Below are 22,732 nucleotides of genomic sequence, written 5' to 3' on the forward strand. Positions count from 1 at the left end.
GCTGAGAAATGTTGTGATATTTTGGTCCTCTGGTGTCTGATTATCTATTAAAAACAGTTGGAATCTTTCCCCATATGAATCCCATGATTCATAATCCTCATCAAATGCTTCATTGCACTGATTTTTCCCCACCATTTTTGGATCCCACTTCTAGAGTTTACACTTTCGCCTTTCTGGCTAGGTTGAAAAAGCTTGGACAATCAATCCCTTGAACTAAGGAATCTTTCCCCTTTTTGTTTTTGTCCAAGTAGTGGCCCTTGCAGTGTCAACAGACTTTGAAATCCCCGTTCCCCGCAGCCCGTGTAGCTTCACCACGTGTACAGTCCCTGCAAACCAGAGCCCACACATTTCAACGCAAGCAAGTCTTACTCGGCTAGCGGTATTCTTGCTCACAGTTTCTGTCGAAAAATTTGTTTAACCTTCTACTCTGGCAGAAATACTTCTCCCAACGTCTGAGTGTACATGGGTCCAGTCCCAAGTATCCTCCATTGTTCATAATTCCGTCCACAGTTAGTCGATGAAATGTCTGTTCAGTGACTATTTCTTCCTCGATCCTCATTGCCAGATATCATTTCTGTTATATTTCTTTGTTGCTGCAAAGGGAAAAGATATGGAGGTGCCCATACTCTTGGTTCTTGTAAAACACGTGAGAAGTTTATTAAGGACGTTGTTCATACAATCAAGGTGGTGATCGAATCACGCAAACACTCTTCCAATGTCACTACACATCATGTGACACATAACCAGCAGGAATGTATTCCAAAATACATTATACAGTACTAGCCATCTTCTCATGTAAGCTAACTGGCTCTCATCCTTATCTTTTATATCTGTTGAATTCTTTGAGGTGAAATTATTTTGATTACTGTGGCCTCAGTCCTTTTCTCCCTGCTGAAACACTTACATTCACACTATTCCCAGTTATCTGTTATTTTAAAAATGTATGTGAGCAAAACTTCAGATGTGACTATTTGAATGTGATTTAATTTCCGGTGCTCTTGGATGGACAATCAAGCCCTGGAAAGGCCATTTAATTCTAATTTCCGTGGGTTTCTGTCCTTTAGCATTGCTGAGGGTTGATGGATAATTCTATCGGAGATTAACCCATTTCCTGCATGAAATAGCTTCTATTAAGAACATCTTTCAGTTGGCACAACCTGTTTTATAACTTATGATGATTCAGAGCTATATCTGATTTTGGCAACTATTAATTGAGTAGTGCAAAGCTTTCAGAGAGATAACTTTTTTGACATTCAGAGAGCAAAAGCAATACTTATTAACTATTTTCAGTCTCCGAATGTTGTACATTTCTTGTATTTAATATAAGAATTCAATGCAATTATATACTTTTTAAATTCACCACAGTTAAGAATCTTAAAGTTACTGTCACGAACATCACTGCACAATGGATTTTTCCTTCAAATGCCAACATCAGAATATCTGGGCACTTATCAGGTGAGAATATAATAATGAACAGGAGAGCAGAAATATCAGTGGGATAACTTGTCGAAAATGAAAAAGGAAGAGAGCGGTAGCTTGGCGAGTGATCTTGAGACAATGTTCCAAGCAGCAAGGCTGGAGTAACTGAAAGAACAGCTTTCAACATGTTATGGAATCCATTTATCCTGTTGCCCCTGTGTGTGAAATTAGCAGTCTGTGGAGATTCTAGCATTTGACATACAGGATATTCCAATGTTTAGTGCGTTAAATATTGCCTACTAACAAGGGCAAAACTCTCTTTGAGTGTCGTCATAGGTCGCCAGATCAATTCACAGGCCAATGAATAGCAGTTCAGAGTAAGCCAGTTTCTGATTCCCACTTAGCAAGTGTCATAGAAACAGGGGCAGAAAGAGATCCCAGTTAAGCTAAGAAGCATGAAAAGGGCTGCAGGGAGCAAACTGGGCCTGAGAGAAGCTCTGAAGATCCGAGAAGGCAGTCGAAGGTTGGTGACTCAATGCTGTGGGCATGAGGGAAAGTGTACCATGTTGGTACAGTAATGCTCTGTTTGGCACAGCCGAAGATCAGACATTATGCTCGGAAGGTGAAAATTGAGTTTGCTTGGAGATCCAGGGGATAAAGATCTTGAAAGGCAAGATTGAACTCCTACGAGGTGGATCATTGTTGAAGCCATCTGAATTAGAGCAACGTTTGGAGAGAATTCCTAGGCAAGATCTTCAAGTGTGGATACCCTCATGATAAAGCCAACGCTTCAGTGGAACTGGTTGGCTCACAATGTGACAAACGTCTGGGTGGATTGATGAGAAATCCATGGTGTTGGGTTTGGTCACATTTGTCATCTATTGTGTGATGTGTGTTCAACCAGAACTGAATTATTAACTCACATGTACCTCATACTTAACCGAAATGTGTAATAAAGATATTGTAAACTGTTTTACCTCTCTGAGCTTGTATAGTAAAGTTTGTTTTTGTTCAAAATCGATGAAATCTTTTGGCTTTATTCACTTAGTGTCTTGAATCTCAAAGATTATTACTTAAATCATGATCAGTCCCGAAACAGGGTCTGATTAAGGATCACAAAAAGGCAGCGGAAAAGGAGCAGAAAGTCAGACTCCAAGAAGCAAAAGCTGAGTGCAAACATTTGCTCGCCTAAAATCAAGAAAGAATGCTGAGTAGTTTGAACACGAGAGCAATAACTTTGAAGTTGCTCTTGTAAGTCTAGACAAGGGCTGGGCTGATGGGTAATGCGACTTGAAGAATTAAGTCGTGTATAATGGAACATCTGAAATTTTAGAAGAGGTGAGGAGTATATGTTTCCTGGGCCATATTATGTACCTGAATTTGCTGCTGCCACTTGTGCTGGGTGGAACTCCATCTCTCCTCTGAAGTGTGTGTAGCGGCAGTGTCTGGGCTCGTGTTTGCAAGCATAACATTGAGTGTTTTGTGCTAAGTGCTATGCTGTATGTTTTCATCCTCTTCTTCCTGAAGACTGATTGAAGTTTTGGAGCTGAAATGACGAAAACATATTCAAGAGTTAGCATCTATTGGCAATGGGTAAGCAGAGACAGATGATTGGCTCCTGCAAGCAGCAGCAATTTGTTACACATCATTTGGAAGTGTGACACAAGTGAGAAGGAAATGGCAAAAGACAGTTTACAACCTTGTAGTGCCTACTCCAGTCTTGCCACAAGCATGTGCACCAGCCCAACTTGTCTATCACCAATCTTAATGTGGGGACAGCACATGAATAAAGGCATGATCATTCTCTTGCAGCTGCTTACTCTCTGTTGGTGGCTGTGAGTTTTGCCTGTAAGAAGGGAGGAGGTGTGAAAGTATCTAAGCTTTGAGTATGTGTGTGCAAGTATAGAATGATGCTACTCGTGTTAGAAAGATACCAGAGGTGTGATGAGATGACGGGAGAAATAGTGAAACGAGTAGCTGGTTCAGGGTGATGCATCGGAGCAGATGGAAGTGGAGGTGTGCAGTGATTGAAGAAGAGTGCAAGGTAATTAAGGGATAAAGAGCTGAGTGCAGGGACATAAACTACTTGAAGGGTCATTTTAGCAGACCACAAAATGAGTGCACGCCAAGTTGTAGAAGGAAATAAAGTTTCATTTATATAGCGCAAAAGACCAAAACTGGGTTTCTCATTTATGTCGATGCCCAGACTGGCCGACTTTGTACAGAAGTTTAGCTATACATGGTTCAGGGTTCTCTGCCCCCTTGAATGGGGGAGCTCGCATTTAACGAAGCTCACTGGTGTTTAGTCATTGCTACTTTGTAGACCCGTGTGAGTTATGACAGTCAGAGAAATTAATTAGGAGGCCAACCTTAGCTAGCTTTGTGAGGTCATTAAATCTTTTTCAGTATTGCAGTCAGGTTCTGGGGGCAATGTTGGCACTGACAAACTCTGGCACTTCTCCAAGCACAGCCGGGCAGCTTGCCTGGATATCTTCCTATTCGAAGCAGATGTACCGCCTGCTGAGCTTCTCTCTCACAACTTACAGCGAAGTAACAGAAAGTAGAAAATCTTGTCGTTTCTTCTCTGCCTGCACACATCCTCAGATAATTGCCCACAACCAAAGTGAAACTCACTTTTAAAGATTGGAGGCTACATTTAAATTGCGTAACAAGTGTGCAAAATATAGCGCTGGAGCGTGGCGAATCTCTGCGAGCTCTCTCGCACAGAGCCGCTTCCTACATTTCTTATAATCATACTAATCTCTTAAAATTTAATTCTAACACTAATACTATCTCTAACCTTTATCTTTAGGGTGGGTGCTCTTTCCAGGGGCCGGTGCAGACTCGATGGGCCGAATGGCCCCCTTCTGCACTGCAAATTCTATGACTCGAGGATACATTTATTTTGTCTTGCAGGTTTGAAGATCCTTATATGCCTGTTAATTGAACCAGATGACCTGATCTGACCTGACCTGGCAGAACTCCTCCAACGACTCGACCTAGAGGTTAAAGAGGTCTAACCGGAAGTCCAACCTCAATCTCACATAGGACCCAACTCGGCCATTGGAGCGTCCGACACAGCCTAGGAAGCGACGGCAGCCCCTGGACCACCCGATCCAGCTGCCAGAGCACCCAACCCGAAGAGGCTCGCCCAGCACCCCAACTTACCAGAGGATGGAAGGAAGAAGAATCCAAATGGAGGTCCGACCAAGCCTACTTCAAGGCCCAACTCCAGGAACGCCTCACCAGACCACCAACACTGGAACCAAACAAGGAACCCGGCCCAACCTGACCCAGGAAGCCCCTGCCTGTGACCCAAACCTGTACTGAAGGACACAAATGTGCCGCAAGATAGATGGATCTCCAGGGCCTGACCGGATCACAAGCATGCGCCACCGGCAACCCCAAAATCTCAACGGAATCCTTCAGACGCGACCTGAAGCTGGAAAGGATGCGAATAGAGGGACCCAAAATGTAAGTGTTTTTCTAACTCTCAAAACTCTTGCAAAACAAAAGTTATTTTTTCTTAGCATCCAGCAGGGATTGGAATACATTTTGCTTCATGTTAATAATATATAGGGTTTGCTTCAATTGGAATTTGTTTCTCTTCTATCATTTCTACCGAACATAAAGTACAAATGTTCTGTGGAAAGAAATATAGATGTTAAAATTACAGTCAAGAAATTCATAATCAAACTTCAATAGTACACTTAAAGACCGGGACTTTCTGGCCCTACTGGCTGCGGGCTTCATCTGGGCTGGGACAAGGGCATTTTGGAGAGCGGAAAAAGTCAATTTTTTCAAGATTGTACTTAATTTGGATTTGCAAAAAAAAAATGGTTATTTATAAACAGTACCTTTGCCTGAAATGAAACAGAAAATGTTGGAAATACTCCGTGAACCAGGTGGCATCTGTGGCGTGAAAGAGTTAACCTTTCCTGCAGATGACCTTTCATTAGAACAGCATTTTGCTTTTATATTAGAAGCTTTGCCTGGTTTACTTGCATCTGTCTGTGTTTGCAGTCTGTTCTATATTTATGTCGGATATCTCTGCTGGTGGAGCATCACGTGATCTGTAGCGATGTCAGCAGAGTATTTTGTGTGGGTTTTTGTTTCGCTCTTCCATTTTAAACTTGTAAAAAGCAACATCTCCAGAATAAACCTTACATCGTGTTTTAAGAAAACCCAAGTGTGTGATTTGAAAATATAACAAAAGAGAAAACTGGCGACAAGGATTGAGGCACTGAACCTGTGTACAAGAAAAGTGAAAATGGGCCATGAGAGTGAATGAGAATCCAAAGACTGGATTGAAGCGTCAATTGAGGGAAAATCCGCCAATGCAGAAAGGTTTGAAATAAAAGGAAGTACAATCGTGAGTAAATCAGATCAAAGGTTTTTTTTAAAATATGCTTACGATTAGAAGTGTGTAGACTCTAAGTTGCAGGAACTGTGCATGTGGAGAAGTGAAATGGACTGCAGGAACGGGGATTCAAATATCTGTTCAATTCTGTGCGAGCTACTACTCGGATAAAACAAATGTTTGTCCAGGGGAAAAAAAATTGTTTTGCATTGTGGATTAGGGGACCTCTTGCTTCATGCATATTTAAAAAATGTAACGGTGGAAGGCTGAAGAAAGTAAAAACCTTTCATATGGCCAGGAGAAAAAACATAATTGCAAACTCTTTATTCTGAGCATTATAGAGGCTTTTAGGAACAGTGGGAAATGTTCTGAGGTATCTTTTCTGTTAGTGCATGATGTTGAATTTTGTGATATTTAATAAGAACGTACCCCTTTTCAAATAAGAAAATGGGTGAGAAATTAAACTTCTTTCAAATTAAGACATTTTATTTTTATAAGTGGGGGCCATGTCATGGATTTACCTAGTAACATGAATTTAACAAGACATAAAAGGACGTGCCCTGTCCAGTAGTAGCCAGTATTCAAAAAGCCGGATGAGCTGCGGGGTCGCTCCCACAAACAAGATTAGAAGGAATTTAGCTAGAATGAGATGTGAATAGCTTATGAGTAGAAACAGCTTACCTAGGCGATTAGCAGATCAATAAGCCATACATATGCTAATGTATAGAGTCAAGGAATTTGATACGGGCGGACAGTCAAATACACAGAATGTAGAATCAAAGTGGAGCAAAGGTATAATTGCCAGAACCCTCAGAAGCAAGATAGGCCAATTGACATCAAGCTGCCTTCAAAACAGACAGGTCATTTTCCAGCTAGAAGCCTGACGTCCAAATTTTATATCTAATAGCCTCCATGTCTTAGAATCAAGGCAGTGCAGAAAAAACTTTGTAACGACTGTTTAAATATCTTTGCTGGACCAGGACAAGGCATATCCCAGACTTGAGTAACCTCCCTGTATTGTGCGGTAACTACAAGCTGGTTTTTGATTTATAGATCTATTTAATTTGGATGTTGTTTAGAGGAAAGAGGAAATCTTAAGGACTTCAGGGTTCATAAAGATATTTTGTAACGTGTAGTATTTTCAACATAAAGTGAGTATTTCGTAATTCACATATTTAATGTCTTAGTAGTGTAGTTCTGTTCATGTGTATTTGTCTTTTCTTTAGCAGCTATGAAAGACTATTTATTAAATTATAGGACATAGAACAGTACAGCATAGAACAGGCCCTTCGGCCCTCGATGTTGTGCCGAGCAATGATCACCCTACTTAAACCCACGTAACCCGTATCCCAACAATCCCCCCATTAACCTTACACTACAGGCAATTTAGCATGGCCAATCCACCTAACCCGCACATCTTTGGACTGTGGGAGGAAACCGGAGCACCCGGAGGAAACCCACGCACACACAGGGAGGACGTGCAGACTCCACACAGACAGTGACCCAGCCGGGAATCGAACCTGGGACCCTGGAGCTGTGAAGCATTGATGCTAACCACCATGCTACCGTGAGGCCCCTAAATTATGCAATGACTGAGCTGTTTATTATCACTGGGGTTTCACTTGAGTCCACACACTATTCCAAAAATAAAACTATACACCCCCATAAACCAGTGTTCCAAGTTGGGATACCCTCACTGATAACTTCAGCATGGTTCATGATAGTACAGACCCTGGAAGCCAGTGTCTGAAAAGGCTGGCAAAGAATATTTTTTGCCACAATTTACGGAGATCAGATCTTCAGTAAAATAGATCTATCACAGGCAGATTTGCAAATGCAAGTGGCTGGAAAATTACAACCTTTACTTACTATCCTGGCGCACAAAGGTCTGCAACGTTACAGGAGACTTCCATTTGGGATAACATCTGCATCTGCTCTATTTCAGAGGTCCACGAATCAAATTCTGAATGGGCCAAATGTCATGCTTTCCCTTAATTTGCTCTGTTTTAATTACCCTTGCTCAAGAGTCGCCAGGTATCTTTCTGATACCACCACAAGGTTCAAAGCCGAATACTGATCAATGACTCGATACACCAGTTAGTAAGTTTGAAATCAATGCACATTTATTTACACACACAGTCAATTATTACTCATGCACAAACTCTACTCACTAAACTACCAGTACTACTAAAAGCCTATACTTAGCTTGGGGGGGGGGGGGGGGGGGCACTCAGTCAGAGGAACAATGGCCGTTGTCCGGTTCTGATACTGCTGGCTTCGAACTGGTATAGAATAGTAGCTAGGAGCGTCTATCTCGTAGCGTGCGTTGACCTTAGACTTACTTGGCTGGTGCTTGGCGACCTCTCGTCGCTGAGAGACAAAGGCCAAGGTGCAGATGGAGAAGTAAGAGAGCGAACTGACCTTGGGGACTCTACTTTATAGTGCCCAGGGGTTTGCGCCTTTCTGGGCGGACCCTGGACTTGGTCCCAATTAATTGGACCATGTCCCAATCGTTCGTATTGATTCTCTCCAATAACGGGGTCATTCCCCAATCGCTGGGCGGGCTCTAGGTAACCGTTGGCCTGCCTTTGTTTTAGTCTCCACTGGCGCCAGGGAGTCTGTCCTGGTACCAATTGTTTCAATGTTTCTTTTTGTCCCTGGAGATAGCTCATTACTATGCTAATGGCTTGTAGTTTCAGTTCTGTCTGGGCTCTGCAAGTTCCGATCCACAGGAAACCTTGCACCTGCTTGTTTTTCTAGTGCTGTCCATTTTTCCCTGCACTCTTTGTGAGTATCCATTTTGGAATCGGGACATGGCCACCCCAGGTGGCTACACTCCCTCCTTGTGATCCTCAACGCGAAGTGTGAAGGATCAGACTACTTCGATGTCTTCGTTCTCTGACCAAGCCGGCACCCATGACTAGGCTCTACTCTGACCCTAACTATGCAACATATTTTTAACTAAACAATTTTACATACACACATCATCAAACTCTACGGGGCGCTATGGCATTAAGGACATGCATTACAAAATAGGTTAATAGGGCTGTTAAGAAGGCATATAGTGTGCTAGCCTTTATCAGTAGGGGGATTGAGTTTCGGAGCCACGAGGTCATGCTGCAGCTGTACAAAACTCTGGTGCGGCTGCACTTGGAGTACTGCGTGCAGTTCTGGTCACCACATTATAGGAAGGATGTGGAAGCTTTGGAAAGGGTTCAGAGGAGATTTACTAGGATGTTCCCTGGTATGGAGGGACGGTCTTACGAGGAAAGGCTCAGGGACTTGAGGTTGTTTTCGTTAGAGAGGAGAAGGCTGAGAGGTGACTTAATAGAGACATATAAGATATTCAGAGGGTTAGATAGGGTGGGCAGTGAGAGTCTTTTTCCTCGGATGGTGATGACCAACACGAGGGGACATAGCTTTAAATTGAGGGGTGGTAGATATAGGACAGATGTCAGAGGCAATTTCTTTACTCAGAGAGTAGCAGGGGTGTGGAACGCCCTGCCTGCAACAGTAGTAAACTCGCCAAATTTAAGGGCATTTAAGTGGTCACTGGATAGACATATGGATGAAAATGGAATAGTGTAGGTCAGATAGGCTTCAGATGGTTTCACGGGTCGGCGCAAAATCAAGGGCCGAAGGGCCCGTACTGCGCTGTAATGTTCTATGTTCTATGTTCTAAAATAAAAAAACTGTAACCTCTAACTACTCTCAATAAACTATCCTCACTTAAACAATTCAAAAAATATCCTAACATCTTAACTGTATAAAAATAGCAGCATTCAAATTTCTCTGGTTTGGCAGTCAAACACAGAGTTCACATTTCTTTATTCAACAAACGAACACACACAAAACAAAACAAATGCACTTTAATCCATGTCAAGGGGTTCGGGGGTCTGGTGGAAACCGAAAATAGGGGATCCAATTCTGTATACCGGGGTGCGAGAGCGGCGGGCTCTCCTTCGCCATTTCTTCATTCAAATGGTCTGAACGACACTGCAAAGTATCACCAGTGCTAAAAGTGTTTCAACAACATACGAGAGGGAATACCAAGTGATAAACGTATCACACCAGGTTGGGGTACTGTTTACTGTTACTGGGCTCTGAGTACTGTGGGGGAGTGAATCATTGACGGCCTGTGGGCTGGGGGTGAGGGGGTTAGCGTTCGCGCACAACCAAAGGGATCCTGCTAGTGTCCATGTAACAAAGATGGAGGTCGTCTTCATCTTTCCTTCTCTTCTCGTCTTTATTCTCTTCTTGTTTTCTTCTGGGATCCTGTGAATATAAGCATAATATCTGTCATTATCTTGCTTAAGATCTCATGTGTTTGTCTGTCTGTCCTTTATTGCCAATTACCCTTTGGTCACCATCTGTGACTCCCTCATTTTTTTTAAAAACCTAATTTCAGGACAAGACATTCTTGAAAAATACTAACAGTGCGAGCCGTCTCGCAGCCTGTGCGATTTACCATCCCAATGTTTGAGGATGTAAATAGCATGAGGAAAGCAACCACAGGGTCACTATAAAACAAAAGAAAACTTTTGAAATACAAGAGCCAAAATGAGGTGCGTATGGGCCGCGGCGGGTAAGAATTGGATGGAATCCCTGGGTAGGAAGGGATGTGTGCTACCCAAACTTAGCTGACTAGAAGGGGGGTCCTCAGGCAGGGCGGGGACAAGTGCCGTTTCTCCACTGCCTGAGTAACCGGCAAGAACGGGCAAGAATGTAGTCGTCGTGGTGGGTTGCAGTAATGCCTCTTCTACCCTCAAATTAGAAGAGCAGTTACGAATTGGTGTCTGGGCAAATTCTCAGAGGTTTCTGCGGACAAACTAGGTGGATGTCCGTGGACAAACTTGTTCCATTAACTGCCAGGGGGCGTTAAAGGAGTGGTGGCGTGGCGCTGTGAAAAGCTGTTTAAATTCTAAACACTGAACACTTAACAAACACATACAAACAAACGTGCAACAAATATTGTGCAGGTTCCATCAGAAAGGACACCGTATCTCTCCAGCAGTTCCTTTTAAACATCATCTGAACACCTCAGTTTTCAGTTGCGAACAGGGTCGCAGAGGGATTCGCGTGGTGGGAGTCAGACTCAATGTCATCATCTTCTCCTGGCTGCCATACTCTTGACTGTAGTAGTCTTGCCAAAGCTGCGTGGGGTGATTTGGGGTCCATCTCATCGTTCCTGATGAGCCGGAATGAATTGTCTCGGTGCCAGAATCATGTGTCTAGTTTTGAACTGCAGGAGTTTAATTCGTAATCGTCGGGCGGTGGGTCTGGGTCAGGGGCTTTAATGTGTGTGATCTCGAAGGGATCACTTGAATCCTGCTCGGAGTCGCTGGGAGTGGGGCCTGGTGCAGAGGAATAGTAACGTGGTGTGCTGTGGCTTTCGCAGTCACTGGCGCTGTCGCTGCTGTCTGGGGCGGGGAGAGGTGGAGTCGTGTGTCAGGGGGCGGAGTCGAAGTTGAGTCTGAGGACCGGCTGGACTGGCTGGGGGAGGGTAGAAATGCATTTTCTGTGGGCGGGGCGAGCTCGTCTGCTGCTGTGGTGTGAGTGATTATTCTGCGAGCCATAGCCTTGATCTGGTTTATGTGGAACCAGGCAGACTTTCCATTTGGGTATTTTATCTTGTAGCAGAGGGGCTTACTTTGTCCGAAATGGAGTACGGACCTGAGTACTTAGATGACAGGAATGTGCTGGGGCTGTATAGGGAAAGCATCACTTGCTGCCCTACTTCACACTCAGTGGCATGCACTGTCTTCTTGAAACAAGCCTTGCTTTGCTTCTTCCTTGTGCCCATTCTCACAGCGGCTGCAAGTTGGGCCGCCTTCGCATTTGCTATTAACTGCTGTACAGTGTTTTTGTGTGTGAGGGCTGTCACTGCGGGGCTGGTCAAATCTAAGCCTAATAAATATTCTGTTCCTTTCATGGGGCGTCCGGTCATGAGAGTGTGGGGGGTGTATCCTGTGGACATGGATACCGTGTTTCGTAAAAACATTAAGGCAAATGGGAGAACTGAGTCCCAGGTGCTATTGTTCTGCTGAACCATTTTCCTAAGGGTGGCTTTTAGTGTCCTATTCATGCGTTCAACGATACCACTTGACGGGGGGTGGTAGACGATATGAAACTTTTGAGTAATGCCGAAAATTGTGAGGACGTTTTTCATAACTCGTCCTGTAAAATGGGAGCCTTGATCGGACTCTATACTGCGGGGGAGTCCCCATCTTGTAAAGATGTGGTGGGTTAGTATTTTGGCTGTGGTCTTTGCCGTATTAGTGCGCAATGGAAAAGCTTCCACCCATTTTGTGAAGGTGTCGATGACCACCAACACATACCTATATCCGTTTCTGCAAGGTGGTAGGGGTCCTATGAAGTCTATCTGGAAGTTAGTCCATGGGCCATTAACGGGGCGGGTGAGGCTGAGTTGAGCCTTCTTTGCGTATCTGTCCAGATTGTTCTGGGCACAGATCAAGCAATTCTCAACGTAGTGTGTCACATCGGTTTTTAAATTTGGCCACCAACAGAGCGGTCTGAGGTGGGCTAAAGTGGGTTCAATTCCCTGATGTCCATGATTGTCATGGAACAAACAAATGAGTTGGTTCCTATCCTGCTCTGGAACTACATAAAGGCTGTCTTTTAGAATCACACCGTCATGTGTGGTCATGGAATTCTTAAATTTGTCATAAGGAGCTGGGAAGGTTCCCTTTAAAACTTCCCTGAGTTTCTCATCCTGTCTCTGTACCTGGGCTAAATCCTGGATGTTGGTCCGTGAGACCTGAACTGCGTGTACTGGGGCGCTTTCGGGGGGGTTCCAAAAATAACCATGTCTGGAACCTGCCTTTGCTAGGGCGTCTGCTTTAACATTGCCAGGTGGGGAAGAACGGTGGTGACTACGAACTTTTATAACGCCGTATTTCCTGTCCTTTGCCTGTTTTAAAATATGGCGGAGTAATGGGGCTGATGGTCGGGGTTTTCCGTCTGCGGAAACAAATCCTCTTGTTTCTCACAGGGGCAGGAATTCAGTTAAGCTATTACAGATATGCAGGCTGTCTGAATAGATGTCTGCTGGAGTGGGGAACGAGTCGGGGTGGTCTACTATATACGCTATTGCTGCCAGCTTTGCTGCCTGCGAGCTTAAGTGTCCTGGCAACTTTAGGGAAATCTCTTCTAGGGCTCATCCCTGCACGTCCCCTGCATAAATACCGCATCCTGTTATGCGTTTGCCGTCCAAAACTGTGAATGAGCCATCCACATAAATCTGCAAGTGTGCGCACGTGTCTGTGGGCTGGGGTCTCTGGGGTGAACTACCTATCTTCCTGGGAGGTGTCCTTGGAATGAATGGGCCTGTGTTGTGCTGTGTGGAGATAATCTCACATTCATGAGGGGTGCCTAGGTACTGTAAATTGTCTGCAAGGAAGGTGTGGGTTTTTGTTCTTTTAACTGTGATGTCCCATGTAAAAGAAGGGTCCAACGGGCTGCTTGGATTTGGCTGACTGTGCCATCTTTAAGTCGGCTGTCTAACAATAGCTGTGTTGGGGTGTGTCCTGTGAGGATGGTGATGGGGTTGAGTCCTGTGATGTATGAAAAGTACTGAACTGCCCAAAAAACTGCAAGCAGGTGCCTTTCACAGGCAGAAAATCCTTGCTCGACAGGGTCTAACACTCTTGAGGCGTATGCTACGGGTCTTAACTGGTCATGTCGTTCCTGGAGGAGCACGGCCGAAAGGGTTCAGTCGGTGCTTGCTACTTCAATAGCATACGGGGAAAGAGGGTCTGGGGCCTGTAGTGCGGGGGATGTGCTGAGTGCTCTTTTTAAAGCATCCACGGCATCTGTATGCTGCGGAAGCCATTCCCAAGGTGCCTTTTTCTTGAGAAGGTCGGATAGGGGCGCTGCTTTAGTGGCGAAACCGTCGATGTGGTTTTGGCAGTAGCCAACCAGTCCTAAAAACGACCGGAGGGCTGAGACATTGTGGGGAAGGGGCAATTTGACAATCGAGTCAATCCTTTTTTGCTCGATCTCGCACTTACCATGTGTGATAACTGTTCCCAAGTATATCACTTTTTCTTCCAAAATCTGGGCCTTTTTGGGGTTAACCTTACATCCAATTTCTTTTAGGAGTCCCAGGAGTTCTGCTAGAAGCAAAATGTGCTCTGCTTTTGTGCCTGTCTACAGTAGCAGGTCGTCTACATACTGGACCAGACATTCAGGGTGGGTAAATTTTGCTAATCCATTTGCCAGCTGTCGGTGGAAAATGGAGGGGGAGTTGTGGAAACCTTGTGGAAGGCACGTCCACGTATACTGCTGTCCTTTAAAAGTGAAGGCAAATTTGTACCGGCATGCTTTAGCCAACGGAATGGACCAGAAGCTATTACTAATGTCCAAAACCGTAAAGAATCGTGACTGGAGTCCCTGCTTGAGCATGGTCTCGGGACTTGTGGCTACGGTGGGGGCTGCTGCTGGGGTTACTTTGTTCAGTTCCCGGTAATCAATGGTTAGTCGCCATGATCCATCGGGTTTCCTGACGGGCCAAATTGGGGCATTGTTAGTGGAGGCTACTGATCTCAGTACGCCCTGGTCTAACAAGCTATCTATCACTTTTGAGATTTCTCCCTCTGCTTCTTGGGGAAATCCATACTGTTTCTGGGGTCTGGGGTCAGGACCTGTAATCTGCACAGAGCCAGCTATTCTGCCACAGTCGTGCTTGTGCTGTGCAAATGCTGCTTTGTGTTCTTGCCCTAACCTGTTTAGCTGCACTAATTGTTCTCGGGTCGCACCAGTAGTCTCCAACTGAGCTGATCCTATCTGCATATTCTCCTACTGTGAGCGTGGCGGGGGCTCGTGCTGCTTTTGCCATTTTCCAGACCCATGTGTTGACTGGATCAAATTAAAGGTTGTGGGAGCTCATAAAATCGATTCCTAACATGTGTTCTGCTGCGTGGGGCAGATCAACTAACACTATGGGGTGCTTTGTGGTGATGTTGCCGATTTGTATGGATACAGGGGCTGTGATGTGTCCCTGCTGTGAGTGGCCACGTAAAGCCGCTGAGGGTGATGGTGTCTGTAGTGGGCCACGTGTCCTTCTGAAACATCGTGGAGGAGTTGAGTGTGGTGCGGGACCCTCCTGTGTCCCAAAGAAATTCAACGGGCTGACCCCGGACTTTGGCTGCTCCGACCGGTCGGCTGGACTTATCCCAAAGGGTGTCGCAGACCCAAGTTGGGGAGCCCGAACACTGTCAGTCTGTGCCGTTCATGTCTCCCTGGTCTGAACAGGCGCTATCACTATGAATAGGCTTTGCTCTATTTCTATTTCGAGTGCCTGTCTTTTGGACTCTCTGTTTCTGTGGTGCGTTGCACTCTTGTGCAAAGTGTCTTAACTGACCACAGTTGTAACATTCCTGTGATTTGGGCTGGGGTGGGCTGTTCCTACTCTCATTTATCCATGCGGGGTTCTGGTGCGCTTTAATTGCATGCATATCTGCATCTGCCTGCTCTTCCTCAGGTTTCTTAAAATTGGTCTTATTCTGAACGGATTGCTCCCAAGCGCGGGATAACCTTTTCAAAACCCATTTCTCATTGTAGGCCTCATCTGAGGGGTCATAATTTGCACAAGCTCTCTGTCCTGCCTCTGTGGCATGAGATCAAGATTCAAGTCCATTTTGCCATGTTATCTGGGGACAAATGGGCGCGGGGTAATTCTCCAAAAACTGCAGTAAAATGAATCCACAAGTGTCCAGCAAACGCTGTGGGGTGCTGTCTTCTTTTGCCTGCATCTATTCAGGCCTTCTACCGGGTCTCCTCTGTTATAGCCGATCGCATCAAGGATCGGTGTGTGCATCTCTGTTAGGGTGCCTCCTCCTACATTCTGTGGGTCGGGAAGGGCTGCCAAGACTGAAGGGTCGAGGCTCAAACTGTGAGCTTTACCTGCTCTCTCTCGTCCAGGCCGTACATGGTGGCCTGCTGCTTTACCCTAGCGAAGAATTGGTGGGGGTCTGAAGTGGGAAGGAAGGGTGTGATTTTCTCACAAGCGTCCCGTAATTGGGTCACGGTTAAGGGGGTTGTGTACAGGAAATCTGTGTCTCCGTCTGCTGCGGCTCTGCGGTGTGTGGTTACCGGATTCATGGGGGTGTGTTCTGCCTGTTCAGTGGGGGGTTGGGGTGCTCTCCTTTTCTGGGGCTTCTCCTGCGCACATGCTCCATGTACGTATCTATGGGCCGGTTTCCTGATCTAGTTGGGGTCCGAATGTGCTCTGAAAGCCATTTTGAACTGAAAGCAGGGATTGCAATTCTGCAATTTGCTTCTGGCACTTTGCGTGGTCTACCGAGCTCTGCCTTTGTTCCGTTGTGGAAGCATGGAGTGCTCGTAGGGCTGCTTTTAAGTAATTGCATTGTTTCTGCAATGCTTCTACCTGCTGTTCTGTTTCTTGTCTTACCAAGACCGCATGTTGTGTGTCCTGGTAGGCCTTGTCATACTGGGTCTGGAAGCTGCTTAAGTGCTTCCTTTGCACTGGTGTGTCCTCTTGGCATCATCAACCTCTCTGTCTTTTGCTGCTAACTTCCCTCTTAACTCGCTGTTCTCTCTCTCTATCTCACTCACATCTACCTTACTTGTTCTATCTCTCTCCTCTATCTCTCTACGGAGCGTCCTAATGACCTCCTCTGTGCCTTGCAATTGTGCCAGAGAGGACACGATTGCCATCGGCTTGCGAGCTTTTCCCAATCTCTTCTTGTGGATCTCTGTCAGGTTCTCCCACCAAGTATGTCCTGTACTCCCGGTACCTGTTTCTTCATTAGCATAAAATTCGCTCCAAAGGGGCCATCCTTTCCCTTTAAGGTATTTCCTAATTTCCGCTTCCCAAACGGGATACTGTCCTACTCTACTGGTCACTGCGACCTCGAATTCCTGTGGGTTCATCGGGTGTTCCATTGCCTTCATTGCCATTTTTACTATATCTGGGTTCTCTACTAAATTTGGAACAGGGGGTGATAAAGCGGCGATGTAAACACGGGTACGGCTTACGCTAATTTCCGGTCTACAAAACTCCCGACAGTTTTACGCAACAAAATCTCTCAGGTTTAATTTATATCCCTGTTAGTACGCATGCATTAACACACTTCCGAATTCTGGAGGATTGATCAGTACTGCTTAAACTCTTGTGGTTCTTCTGTTCCCATTGGATTTCTAATTCAAATTTTGGGTTCTCTCAGAGTGGGGGGGGGGGGGGGGGGGGGCACTTCTAAGTCGGGTCCCGTCAGATGTCGCCAGTAAATGTTGCTCATTATGCTTTCCCTTAATTTGCTCTGTTTTAATTACCTTTGCTCAAGAGTCGCCAGGTATCTTTCTGATACCACCACTAGGTTCAAAGCCGAATACTGATCAATGACTCAATACACCAGTTAGTAAGTTTGAAATCAATACACATTTATTTACACACACAGTCAATTATTACTCATGCACATACTCTACTCACTAAACTACAACTACTACTAAAAGCCTATACTTAGCTTCGGGGGGGGGGGGCACTCAGTCAGAGGAACAATGGCCGTTGTCCGGTTCTGATACTGCTGGCTTCGAACTGGTATACTGGTATAGAATAGTAGCTAGGAGTGTCTATCTCGCAGCGCGCGCTGACCTTAGACTTACTTGGCTGGTGCTTGGCGGGCCTCCCGTCGCTGAGAGCCAAATGCCAAGGTGAAGATGGAGAAATAAGAGAGCGAACTGACCTTGGGGACTCTGCTTTATAGTGCCCAGGGGTTTCGCGCCCTTCTGGGCGGACCCTGGACTTGGTTCCAATTAATTGGACCATGTCCCAATCGTTTGTATAGATTCTCTCCAATAACGGGGTCGTTCCCCAATCGCTGGGCGGGCCCTATGTAACCGTTGGCCTGCCTTTGTTTTAGTCTCCACTGGCGGCGGGGAGTCGGTCCTGGTACCGATTGTTTCAATGTTTCTTTTTGTCCCTGGAGATAGCTCATTACAATGCTAATGGCTATTGGTTTCAGTTCTGTCTGGGCTCTGCAAGTTCCAATCCACAGGAAACCTTGCACCTGCTTGTTTTTCTAGTGCTGTCCATTTTTCCCTGCACTCTTTGCGAGTATCCATTTTGGAATCGGGACGTGGCCACCCCAGGTGGCTACAGGTTGTACAATGTTACCCAGATGATATGCACATAACCGACTCAAGTGAGCAAGAACATTTGAAAAACTTGGAAGCTACACTGGAACGCCTACAAAACCATAATCTTTGAGTAAACAAAGCAAAGTGTGACTTTCACAAGACACCTGTGTGGTGTTCTTTGTGTTGCTTATTTCAGGATGGTTGGCATAGTGTTCACAAAGACCACAAAATAGCTTTAACTTAAACAAAGCTATGATTTTATTTGCACGAGTAAATTGAGATTCGACACGTAGTCCTTAAGAATACACAATTGATCAATAACATCAAACCACTCATCTACTGCTAATTTCACTACTGGTATGAACTATAATCTAACCTTTGTTGCACTAATTGCTCTTCTGACCTTCACTAACTAACTCCTGCAGGCACTCCTCCCTAAGGTCACTGCCTTATATAGATGTATCTGCAGCTCCCTCTCGTGGCTACTCTCGACACTACATTAACCCTTGCCATGCTGATAGTTATGATCACACCACAAACTGTAAACTACTTGGGCCACATTATTGATAAAGATGGCTTGCATAAAGAATACAATTATGATAGAAATCTTCAAAGCACCACATCGTTCCTGGGATTAATAAACTATTATGGTTAATTCATTCCAAATTTAGCAATGTTATTGAAGCCTTATGCTCACTTTATATGCCAAACAGACATGGCACTGGACAAAAGAATACAAAAGTGCATATAAAAAGGTTAAAGAAGCCTTAACAAAATCAGAGCTATTGTTTCACTGCAATTCCAAGGTGAAGTTACAACTCCCTTGCGATGCCCTCAGGAGAGGAACAACAGATAGCATTTGCTTCAAAAACCCTTACCAGCGCAGAAACGAAAGTTGCTCAGGTGGTTTGAGTATTATATTCGGAGTAAGAAAGTTTCATAACTACCTTTATGGATATCAGTGGCGACTAGGGGCTTTTCACAGTTACTTCATTTGAAGCCTACTTGTGACAATAAGCGATTTTCATTTCATTTCATTTTACACCAACCCTTGATGACAGTCTTTGGGCCACATAGAAATATTTCTTCTTTAGCAGCTAGTAGATTACAGAAATGGTCTTTGATACTACCAGGGCATACCTACAATATTCAATCAGAGCAACATGCAAATGCTAATGCTTTGTCAAGATTACCATTACAAATCAAGTAAGAACCTGAAGACAACTTCGTCAACATCCTATATTTCTCATACATGGATAATCTCAATTACAGGGACAACACAAGAACCGAACCAGTGATGGGGAAGATTATGGAAATAGTCCAAAAATGAAAGATGACAAACAGACATACATCATAGAAATCCAGATCTCAAGCCCTACATCACCTTGAGTTGACAGTCCAGAGTGGACTCTTATGGGAAATCCGGGTGATTATTCCTCCTTGCTTATGTAAAAGAATCCTTGACCAACCACAGGAGGAACATCCTGGTGTGGTGAGGATGAAAGAACAGGCATGTAGGTATTTTTGGTGGCCAGGATTAGATGCACAAATCAGAGCGAAAATGGGACAATATCAGTCCTGTGCAAAAGTAAGAAACGTTCCACCATTGCATCCAAGAGAGTGGCTGAAACAACCATGGCATAGACCATGCTGGTCCAATTGAGGGGCACCTGTTCCTTGTAATTGTAGATGCACATTCTAAATGGCTGGAAGTAATGATTAAGAAATCCACAGCAGGGAAGTTAGATGAAATATTTACAAGGTTTGGTAGACCCGAGCAGATCGTAAGTGACAATGGAACACAGTTCACTTCCAAGGAGTTCAAAGACGCCTGAAAAGGAAATTTTCAGTCGGCTCATCAAGTCGGCTCCATACTACCTTTCTACAAATAGATTTCCGAGCCATTCATACTGTGACTTAAACACTCATTGAAGGCATCAAGTGAACAAAGTACATTGTCAAGCCAAGTAAATAACTTTGTGATTTTTTGTGAATTGAGTATTCTAAAATTTTTTTTAAATGAATCCTATAATTCCAATTTACACACTGATAGGTTTTGCTGTCATGAGCTTTGAGTCATGTTGTATGTACAGTATAGAGAGATGGGATCTGCTTTCAGAGGAAATCGGTAATGCTAACCAAAGCAAATACCTGCTGCACACCGTTGGGACTGCCTCAGGACGTCACCTGAAGGCCCACCCCGATGCTCTATCCCAATGGGCTGGGTTCCTGACCGTGCGGTTGACTCATGGTCTCAGTGATCGGGAACTCGGCATGGCAGCTGCAGACTGTGTCCACCACAGGTCGGGTCCACGCATGGCCGACGCCATGTTGTACGGCACAACTGCTGCAGCGCATGCGCGGCCACGGACCTAGCAATTCTCAGGCTATTTATTTTGTGGAGGCCGGGCATTTTACGTGGCGTGGCGTGGATGCTAGCCCCTTACCGGTCGGAGGATCAGTGCTGGGGCGCTGCCGATTCTTTAAAAAAAAAAATACTTTTTATTGAAAAATTTTGTATTTATATAACAACAACGAACCGCAATAAAATACCAACAATACCAATAATGATAGCCATCATAAACATTCGCCCATCCTCAATGAACAACAAAACATATTAACAACAACTTAAATTAACACAATATTAAGTCACATAACCATAGAAAAAATAGAAATAATAATAAAGAACACCCCCCTCCCCCCCCCCCCCCCCCCCACCCCCCCCCCCCCCCTCCTCGGGTTGCTGCTGTCATTGACCAAGATACCTATCTTTGAGCCAGGAAGTCCAGAAAAGGCTGCCATCGTTTATAGAACCCTTGTATTGATCCTCTCAGGGCAAATGTGACCCTCTCCAATTTTATAAATCCCGCCATGTCACTGATCCAGGTCTCCACACTTGGGGGCCTCGCATCCTTCCACTGCAGCAAGATCCTCCGCAGGGCTACTAGGGACGCAAAGGCCAGGACACCGGCCTCTTTCGCCTCCTGCACTCCCGGCTCCGCCGCAACTCCAAAAATCGCGTGTCCCCACCCTGGTTTGACCCTGGATCCAACCACCCTCGACACCGTCCCCGCCACCCCCTTCCAGAATTCTTCCCGTGCCGGGCATGCCCAGAACATATGAGCATGATTCGCTGGACTCCCCGAACACCTGGTGCACCTGTCCTCACCCCCAAAGAACCTACTCATCCTAGTCCCGGACTTGTGGGCCCGGTACAGCACCTTGAATTGGATGAGACTAAGCCTCGCACATGAAGAGGAAGAGTTGACTCTCTCCAAGGCATCCGCCCAAGTCCTGTCCTCTATCTGCTCCCCAAGTTCCCCCTCCAATTTAGCCTTCAGCTCCTCCACTGACAACTCCTCCACCTCCTGCATTACCTTATAAATGTCAGACACCTTCCCCTCTCCGACCCACACCCCCGAAAGCACTCTGTCCATCGCCCCCCGCGAGGGCAGCAAAGGGAACTTCTTTACCTGTCGTCTAGCAAACGCCTTTACCTGTAAGTATCTGAACATGCTCCCTTGGGGGAGCCCAAATTTATCTTCCAGTTCCCCCAGGCCTGCAAACTTCCCGCCAATAAACAGGTCCCTCAGTTTACTGATGCCCACCCTATGCCACCCCCTAAATCCCCCATCAGTGTTCCCCGGGATGAACCGATGATTTCCACCTAATGGAGCCTCCATCGAGCCCCTTGTTTCCCCCCTATGCCGTCTCCACTGTCCCCAGATTCTTAGGGTCGCCGCCACCACCGGGCTCGTGGTATACCTCTTAGGAGAAAGCGGCAACGGCGCCGTTACCAAGGCACCCAGGCTCGTACCTCTGCAAGACGCCATCTCCATTCTTTTCCACGCCCCCCCCCCCCCCCCCCCCCCCCCCCCGCCATCACCCATTTATGCACCATTGACATATTGGCCGCCCAATAGTACCCCAAAAGGTTGGGCAGCGCCAGCCCATCTCTATCCCTCCCTCGCTCCAGGAAAACCCTCTTCACTCTCGGAGTCCAATGTGCCCACACAAAGCTCAAAATACTGCTAGTCACCCTCCTAAAGAAGGCCCTGGGGATGAAGATGGGCAGGCACTGAGAGGAACAAGAACCTCGGAAGCACCGTCATATTGACGGACTGCACCCTCCCCGCCAACGACAATGGCAGCATGTCCCACCTCTTGAACTCCTCCTCCATCTGATCCACAAGCCTGGTGAAATTATGCTTGTGAAGAGTCCCCCAGTCCCTGGCCACCTACACCCCCAGGTACTGAAAACTCTCCCCTGCCCTCCTAAGCGGGAGCCTACCAATTCCTTCCTCCTGGTCCCCAGGGTGTACCACAAACACCTCACTCTTGCCTGGATTTAGTTTATAGCCTGAAAAGGTCCCAAACTCAGCTAGCAGCTCCATCACCCCCGGCATCCCTCCCACCGGGCCCGCCACATACAATAACAGGTCATCGGCATACAACGACACCCTATGTTCCTCCTCACCCCGCACCAAACCCCACCACCTCCCTGAATCCCTCAACGCCATCACCAATGGCTCGATTGCCAATGCAAACAACAAGGGGGACAGGGGGCAACACTGCCTGGTCCCTCGGTAAAGCCGGAAGTACTCTGACCTCCTCCCATTCGTGGCCACACACGCCATCGGGGCCTCATATAGCAGCCTCACCCATCTAATAAACCCTTCACCAAATCCAAACCTCCCTAACACCTCTCATAAGTACCCCCACTCCACTCTATCGAAGGCCTTCTCCGCATCCAGCGCCACCACTATCTCAGCCTCCCCCTCAACGCCGGCATCATGATGACATTCAACAACCTCCGCACATTCGTGTTCAGCTGCC

General features: G+C 46.0%; 1 protein-coding gene across 4 annotated transcripts in view; it reads left to right on the forward strand.

Annotated features, from left to right (window-relative positions):
- Positions 1-4,755: 4,755 nt before the first annotated feature.
- Positions 4,756-22,732, forward strand: part of frmpd4 (FERM and PDZ domain containing 4) — a 1,288,989-nt gene continuing 1,271,012 nt past the window's right edge. For all 4 annotated transcript variants that reach the window (XM_038802435.1, XM_038802437.1, XM_038802436.1 and 1 more), the window contains exon 1: positions 4,756-4,893. In XM_038802435.1, the coding sequence (XP_038658363.1) occupies positions 4,775-4,893 (119 nt within the window). In that variant the 5' untranslated portion in view covers positions 4,756-4,774. The remainder of the gene's footprint in view (positions 4,894-22,732) is intronic.

This window comes from Scyliorhinus canicula, chromosome 7 (genome assembly GCF_902713615.1).
Source record: "Scyliorhinus canicula chromosome 7, sScyCan1.1, whole genome shotgun sequence".
Taxonomy (NCBI): Eukaryota; Metazoa; Chordata; class Chondrichthyes; order Carcharhiniformes; family Scyliorhinidae; genus Scyliorhinus; species Scyliorhinus canicula.